The sequence below is a fragment of the Myotis davidii genome, unplaced genomic scaffold (genome assembly GCF_000327345.1).
Source record: "Myotis davidii unplaced genomic scaffold, ASM32734v1 scaffold474, whole genome shotgun sequence".
In the NCBI taxonomy this organism is placed as follows: Eukaryota; Metazoa; Chordata; class Mammalia; order Chiroptera; family Vespertilionidae; genus Myotis; species Myotis davidii.
In genome coordinates, this window is record NW_006285783.1 from 97,057 (window position 1) to 105,442 (window position 8,386).

General features: G+C 49.0%; 1 protein-coding gene across 1 annotated transcript in view; it reads right to left on the minus strand.

Annotated features, from left to right (window-relative positions):
* SYNE2 (spectrin repeat containing, nuclear envelope 2) overlaps positions 1 to 8,386 on the minus strand; it is a 257,316-nt gene that overhangs the window by 8,849 nt on the left and 240,081 nt on the right. Inside the window, exons 104-108 of the mRNA XM_006756713.2 lie at positions 6,232 to 6,369; positions 5,165 to 5,359; positions 3,721 to 4,003; positions 3,134 to 3,202; positions 2,118 to 2,257 (exon numbers count right to left, since the gene is read on the minus strand). Coding sequence (XP_006756776.1) covers positions 2,118 to 2,257; positions 3,134 to 3,202; positions 3,721 to 4,003; positions 5,165 to 5,359; positions 6,232 to 6,369 — 825 coding nt within the window. The remainder of the gene's footprint in view (positions 1 to 2,117; positions 2,258 to 3,133; positions 3,203 to 3,720; positions 4,004 to 5,164; positions 5,360 to 6,231; positions 6,370 to 8,386) is intronic.

Here is an 8,386-nt window from a genome sequence, read left to right on the forward strand (position 1 = left end):
GGATGGACCTGCCCCGGCTGCTCATTACCCAGCATTTATTCTTCGCTGCTCTTCTGTCATCACGGAGCTGACTGCTCTGTTATCTCAGGCCTTTCCAAAAATAAACGTAGCCTTTTTAGAAAAGTCATGGTTTCTTTGGATTGTGTCCATCTGGCCTGCTTGTGTGGAATGAAAAAAATAACTAAAAAACCTTCCGATTTCTGGTGACCTGCCCCGGCTGCTCATTACCCAGCATTTATTCTTCGCTGCTCTTCTGTCATCACGGAGCTGACTGCTCTGTTATCTCAGGCCTTTCCAAAAATAAACGTAGCCTTTTTAGAAAAGTCATGGTTTCTTTGGATTGTGTCCATCTGGCCTGCTTGTGTGGAATGAAAAAAATAACTAAAAAACCTTCCGATTTCTGGTGACATCCTGGTTTCAGACACCACAAAAAGCGGTTGAAACCAGCCAGGCGAGGGAGGGACATGAGCATAGTCACCGGAACTATGGGTGTAAAGCAAAGGTGAGGTGCTGGGGTCTCCCCGCCAGACTGTGAGGTCCTATTCTGCAGAGAGGCAGGCTACAAATGACAACTGCTCGCTCAGCAAGAGTTCCCGAATCGGGCCTGGGCAGCCACTATCGAATGACTCCGGTCTGACCACGTGCAGCCAAAAATCTCCTCCAATTATCGAGCTCTCTTCACCCCTAGACACACAGGGCACGCTGAGGACTCATCCTGTGAGGCTGACACTGCTGCTAGTTTTTCTAAGGGACGACACTGAACATGCAACTCACTCATCGCTAACTCTCTGCACTGAGAATGATCTGGGGCCAAATTAAATCCTAGGCAGGCTGTCCTCCAACAGCTGTGTAGCCGGAAGGGTGCCAAGACTATGTTCCCAGAGGGAAATGTAAGAAGGAACAGCACTGTTATAAATAACAATAATGACGCATATACACAGTAGTATATAGCAGTAATAATAATGATGGTGACCACTCCCGAGGGCCTTCTTCATAACTGCATCCACCCAATCCTGACGACAACAATTATGTAAGGTACGTTTGCCTTAGGTGAGGAAGGCTCACGGAGGCAGGTCATGGGCTTATGGATCCAGAGCAATTTATTGGCAGGGCTAGGAATCAAACCCACGTCTACCACAGTACAAGGCCAAATCATATCGGTGGGAAGTCATAATTTCTGAACAGGGTGTGCTCTGTGGTCAAAGGGAACCTAACCAAGGTCTGGGAGCTCAGGTGCCACTCAGGGAAGCCCGCCCCTCACTTCTCCATCATTTACATGGATGACCGACTCAACGGTAATAACCACGGTTACATCATGTCCATACACACACAGGGAAATCATTTCTGAGGGCCCCTCACGGCACGTTCCCGACAGTCCTTCCTGAATTGGCTAGAAACCTATTTTTAACTCAGGTCAGTTTTGCCAGGGTTCTAACGAAGTGTGGACAGCTTGGCAGAGATACTGTCACCGGGAAAACCAACTCAAAATGTTCCTGGGAGCGAGCACACACAGTAGGCACCAAAGTCCCTCTCCTGGAAAATTTTAACTATTTACTCCTGCACTTGGGTGAAATAAGCCAAGTGCTGAGGCTCAGTACTGGCGAGTCCTTCCTTTCCCTGGAGTGTGGACTCACTGCTCCCGGTCTGCAGGAACTCCTTGCTGCAGAGATAGACAAGTACCGTATGATTTCACTTATATGTAGACTTATATATTTCACTTATATTTAATTCACTTATACCGTACTAGAGATAGACAAGTACCTTATGATTTCACTTATATGTAGACTCTAATGACCAAAGGAAACGAATAAAATAGAAACAGACCCTCAGAGAACAATAAGATAGAGAACAGACTGACAGCTGTCAGAAGGGACGGGGTTGGGGGGCTGGGTGAAAAAGGTGAAGGGATTGAGCAAAGCCAGTGAGAATGAAGGGTGTGAGGAGGTAGAAGAGAGTAAAGGGGGGATGGATGGTGATGGAAGGAGACTTGACTTGGGGTGGTGAATGCACAATACAATGTAGAGATGATGTAGGAGAGAACTGTACACCTGAAACATAATTTTATTAACTGATGTCACCCAATGAATTCAATAAAAAAATTTAAAAAAACGACTTACGTAAGCTGGTTTATAAGGGGTGCTGGAATCTGAGGGGATAGGTTGTACATTCCTATCACCTCCCATCTGTTTGTAGCGATGCTGGGGACAGGAAGGACTGTCAGGAACGTGCCATGAGTGGGCCTCAGAAATGGATTTGCCTGAAACAAAAAAATAGCAAGTGACAGTCCATTCTCTCCAACCAAAGGATTCATGTTTAGTTACACAAAAAGGTCACGGCAACATGGCATCAGGTTACGGTGGAACATGAGTTCTGCAGCTTTCCTTGCAAAGCATGCACGTTTGCAAAATGTCAGTATGTCCCAGAAGGGAATGAAATGAGTCATGCAGCTGAGCAACACTGGGCCTTTGCTAGATGGGTTCACCATGGAGCACAACGAACATATGATTTGCTGCGGGATGAGTAGTGTTTTGGAGCAGGGTCTCGTGGTGGGGACACTGGCAGGGAGTGGGTCTGGGGCCACGAGGACTGGAGGCCTTTCAGGAGGGGGTGGGGGGATGGACGGGACCAGAGAGCCACTTGTGGCTGTGTCCAGTACTGCAGGTGGGGCGGGGCAGGGAAGGAAGATGAGAGCTGCAAGTAGAGGAAAGGAAGGTTTCTTCTGCAACCAGTGCAACAGCACCTCTACCCTCACCTACACTCACCCACCCTCTTCCCAGGAAATCACCGTAAGCAAGGAAACAGTTCCAAACCAAGCCACCATGAAGAAAGCTTGGCCCATGCCAAGGGACTTGAGTTAGATGGCAGGAAGATAAACACTTAAGAAGGCACCACGAAGAATTCCCTTCTGCGCAGGCCTGAGGGGGAGAGGGATGGCGGCGAGACTGCTCTGGTCTGGGTGGGGATTTGGGAGGAGCGCGCAGGTATGTGTGAGTATGGCGGTGTGAATACACCATGAGCGAGGCCATGGTGTCCACGAAGGCAGAGGTCAGACATGACGTGGGAGCGAGGTTTAGGATGCAGTGTGCGCCGAGGGTGCTGCCGTGTTGAGACACATGCATGGGCAGGGGCCTACCAGAAGACGCTTTCAAAGTTTTTGTGGTCATTTTAAGATATGCCTCAGGATTTTCAGGGATTTCTACATCTGAAAAAGAATAATGTCAATTTCCTCACTGCAGGAACGCCCCAGTATCAAATTAAAACAGTAGAAACATTGTCAGCTGGAAGGAGGAAGATAACTACCCTTTACCTGTTTTATCACAAAGCTTTAAAAAAACCCAGAAGGATTTTTTCAGCCAATTCCCAACCGTCCAAAGCAGTGGTGGGGGAGGGGCGGTGCACAGAAAGAATGAAAATTCTCAATCTATGGGCAGTCTGAAAAACTGGCCAGAAAAGTTCCCTGATGAGCCAGGGCCATTTGTGAATAGCCTCAGTGGCCCAAAGTGAATTCCCGTTATTTTCCCCACCCTGATCCCCTCTACCATAGGAGTGAGCCAACTCTCAGGTGAGTCGGAAGTGGGCAGGACAGAACGCAGGAAGCCACAGGAAGTCTGGGCCAGCCATAGCTGGACTCCTGATCATTGAGAGCTGGCCGTGTTGTGAGGAGCTAAAAACATAGCCACATGGTCAATTTCAAGGTCTCTGGACACCCAGGCCTCTTACCTGACAGTGCACTGTAGTATGGGCCCTCCTCGTCGTCTTCGTGAGAGGAGGAGCCCCCCACGTCACCTGTGTGATCCCACTCCAGAGGGATGGAGTCCACGCTGACAGGGGTCTCGCAGCCAGACCGCTCGGGCCCCGGGCCCGGGGGCACCAGATGACAAAGGCCCTGAGGAGACGAGGGCTCCTCCATCTCCCTCCTCTTACGCCAGGTGTCAGTCTGGATCTCCCTGGGGTCTTCCATGTCCGTTTCATTCTCAGAGGCCTCCTTTTCATCTTCCAAGCCCTAAAACGGGAGTATCCAGTTTTAAGAATTAAACAAACCATAGGCGACTCTGGTTCTGAGGAGCGCTGGGAGTTGGCTCGCCCAGCAGTTCCCGAAAATGGCCATCAGTTCCCAGGCCCTGTTCCTGGTTATTCCAATTTAGACTTTACGTCTAGTGTGGGACCTACAATTGATATTTGCCAAAACTCCATTTTCTTTCCTAGGAAAAATCTTAAATTTGATAATCTACACTCAACAACTTTATCTAGAAAAGAAAGGGAGACCAAAGTTTCCTTCATGGTTATATGGCAGGTTCCTCCAAAAATCAGAAAATCAAAAAGTAAATTTTTAAAGGCAATTCGTGTTCTGAATAAGATTCACATGTTCAAGGACCACATGTACTGGGTTCTTTTTTATCCCCAATCTTATTGTTCAGAATACAGAATCGTATTCTTCCTGTGTTATCATGACTCCAAGAAAAATGACTATCAATTGCTACCTTTAAAAATGAGAGTAATGAAATGATTTGTAGAGTGCACCAAATATCCTAGCAACTTAGGCAATAAAAAAACTGTCCTGAAAAAAAAAAAATAATGTAGGTTATTTTTGAGGCTATGTGTGATGAAGAAATTAGGTTTGAGTTGGGCAGTTGACGACACAAAAAAAGAAAAGATGGCCAATTGCGCTGGCCGAAGGTCATCATCAAAGCTGCAGGCACACAAAGGCAGTGGACTCTGGGTAATGGCCCGATGCCACCTGAATTTCCCCAAAGGCCCCTCTGTCTAGGGAATCATCACAGCTGCTTTCAAAAGCTGGCGCTTTCGGCACTTCAACGGTGAGAATGAAGCACCAGAAAGGCACAGATATGAAGAGCTCCCAGACATGAACACAGTGGAAAAGGCCAGTACAGCCCCCCGTTAGCACTGTCAGCAAAACCGGAACAGTTATAAGGATATCCCAGGAGGACTGACACGGGCCAGAAACCGCGTACCCAGGAGCACATGGGAAAGTGTTGAAGGGGCAGGACTTGGCAGACGTGCTACTCTTTCCACTGGGAGATGGGAGCTTCTAGGTAACTGTGCCTCCATTTTAATAAGAGTGGAAATAAGTTTTTCCACGACAAGTCTGGTCAAACCCCAAGTCCGAGTGGCCCAGAAGCCCCGGTGGGTGCGCCCCCCTTACCGGGGCGTGGGAGGTCAGCCGCCGGTGGAAGCGGGCGACCCTGCCGAACACTTCCTGGCAGTATCGGTGCAGCTCCTCCAGCTCGTCCTCGATCAGCACGGCATCCAGGGGCTCGCTCTTCTGAATCAGCTGCTCCCCGAAAACGATGAGCTGGTCAATCTTGTTGGTGTTTAATGTAATTTCCTGTTGGAAACCCTGTGAGGAACACGAGAAAGGATTTCAAAGAAAGGGATTTCTCTGAGGATTCAGACAATGTCTGTTTCTTATAACAAGCCACAGAAAAGTCATCAAAATGTCATGATTGTTTTGTGCCTTCACCTAGTATTCTAGCTTCATCCGTGTTTTTTTCTTTTTAGCTTTATCCGTTTTTAACAAGGTGACAAACATTTAATAATTTACAACACCTGTACATATTTTTCCCTCCTCCTTCTGGGCTCTGACTTTTCCAATTAAAATGATTCTAAAAGTTTGACATGGATGGCCGGTCATGCACTGTCATTGAGTGTGGTCTTAGCTCAACCCTGAGAGCAGTAATTTTCGGTGGAAAAAGAATATTTCCCGTAGCCAGCCACCAATGGGCATTTGCTTCAGCGGACACAGTAAGAATGACCATTAGTGCCATTCTACCAGGGACGGAAATGTCCATCCTCAACTTCTTGTGAAACCTAGCCGAGGAGAGAGTGATGTGAGGTTCAAGTGTGATACAGATTATTGGTAACAGTGGGAGAGGAGACGGTATCTGTTCTGGGTCGCTCCGTGATACAGCTGTTCCCGTTATACTGCACATCTGGAGAAACAGCATCTCGTGCCTTCTGTTTGGAGCCTAAAGAGTGTTCTCTCCCTGGATAATTATAAAAGACGAAGAGAAAAAGGGGCCTCATTCCACTCATCCCTGGGCTGCAGGGAACAGTATCCTTGCTGGTGAGCACCCCGCTGTGCAGGTGGAGGGTGCAGGTGGAGGCAGCCCGGCAGCTTAACCAGCTCTGGAGTCTGCCCCCAGACTTGGCCGCTCGCCATTGCGCAGGCAGCTGCGTTCCTTTACGAGGCACCAAGGAAGGAAGGCTTACGTTGAGCTGGCGCATCTTGTCGTCGGCGTCGCTCTCGGAGAAGTGCTCCACGTTGGTCAGCTGCAGGTCCATCTCTGTCAGCCACACCAGGATGCTCTCCCTTGTGCCCTCAAATTCTTCCCTCTGGTTGGTGAAATGCTGCAAAAGGGGAAGAAAGTCACATTTATGCGGATAGCACATGAGAATGGAGGCCCACAGCAAGGCTCTAGCTGAAGGGAGAGGGTGCCTGGACTCAGAAGCCTGTCTCCAGGGACCTGGGGCCCACAGGGCACTCGGGCCAGTGCGACATCAAACAAGATCCCAACGTCTCCGAGTCTTGGCGTCTTCCCTGGCAAGCGAGGTATGGGAATGCTGGCTGTGATCTCTAAGGTCCTGTCAGCATTTAAAACTCTCTGATTCTTGAGTCTAGGTCAGGGATTTTTCCAACCTGTCCTCTGAGCAACCCCCTCAAAATCCAAGCCTGGCACCAGGCCCATTTTTACCCATCAGCAGACTGTGGAAGCTTGTTGCTTGACAGAGGATTTAGTAGCTTAAGATGGAAAATTACTGCTCTCAGGGTTGAGCTAGACCAGCCCCGTGTGCCTTCTGTGATGTAATTCTGGATGCGTTTCCATCACCTCCAGTGAGGGATGCCTTTCAGGTTACCATGTCATCGACCAGTTCACAAACCAGCATTGCATTCAGCACCAAATGAGGTTTAGATTGTCACAGTCAAGTCAGCAGGAGATAAAATTAATGCAAGGGGGTTCTCTGAAAAGCTAGCCTGAGAGGGTTAAAAGAAAACCAAAGCCCAGATTTTCATTTCTTTAGAATGGTGTCAAGAGTGCTCTGCCCTGAGAAAGAAGCAGGAATTAAAATGACGCCTGCAGACACGGCACACACGGGTCCTGCCAGTTTACATCCGATGCACAAAGGCTGACATAGCACATTTTCTAAATTATAGAAATCTAAGGTGAATATTTTCATTAAAAAAAAAATCAAACGCAATGTCTGAGGTTGGGCAGTGTGCCCTGGAATTCAGAGAATTGCTGTCCCAGCCTGCGCAGTGCAGAGGGGATTGCCATGTCCCTCACGGTGCCAGAACCATTGGGACACAAAGGCAGGCTAAGGTTCAGCCCCAGTGACAGCAGTGCCCACACCATGCAGCCTGCGAGCTAGTGTGACCGTCAGGGGTCAGAGATGGCGAAGAGAGAGAGATGTGTGTAACACAGATCACATAAACAAGCTCTGCCCAAGAGGCCAGTCCTTTAAAAAAAACAAAAAGCTGGCAGGGGAGAGGAAAAGGAAGATGGCAGCATAGGTAAACTCCTGTACTTGCTGCCTCCCACAACCACATTAAAATTACAACTAAAATACAGAACAACCATCATCCAGAACCACTGGAGAGCTGGCTGAATAGAAGTCCTGCAACTAGAGAAGAAGTAAGCACACCGAGACGGGTAGGAGGTGTGGAACGGGCTGATCTGGCACCCACGTGGGCTGCTTTTTTAATGGGGAGGGAGATCATCTTTGTGGAGGCCATCCGGAGGAGCAAGTGGTCCCAGCCCCATCCCAGGGTCCCAGAGCTGGGAAAAGAAGTCCCTATAAAAACCAGTGCAGATTGGGGCTCAGTGATACAGAGGCTGCAGGAGACCCAATTGTTTCTCTTAAAAGGTTGGCACCACAAACTGAACATACCAGGTCCTGCTTCCTCTGAGCTCCAGCATCAGGGCGAGGCTTTGGGGAACACAGACTCATACCAGGAGGAACAGGATTGTCTGGCATTGGGGCAGGAATTCGGGGGCGGCTTTCTCCCAGATGGATTCCTATGCTGGGATATTCCCGGTTGCATGGCTGACTGGCAGCCATTTCTGTTTGCTCTGCCCTGGTGATTCCCTAAAACCCTGCCTCATCCAATTACAACCCCACCCAAGCTGTGTGCAACGGCTTTTGCATATGAATGGCCTGGTCTTGCTCAGGCTAAAATCTCTCAAATAAGCTGCAGCTGGGTCAGAAAGCCCCAAACCTATCAAGACCCAGTACCAGCACCAGTCTGCCTTGCTTCATAGCTAGACCACATCTGGGCACTTCCAAACCCAATACAAAGAGGAGGAATCTGCAGATCTCTCTGTAGCACCTGCTGGGTGGCCCCAGACAGTGGCTGACTTTGCATCTC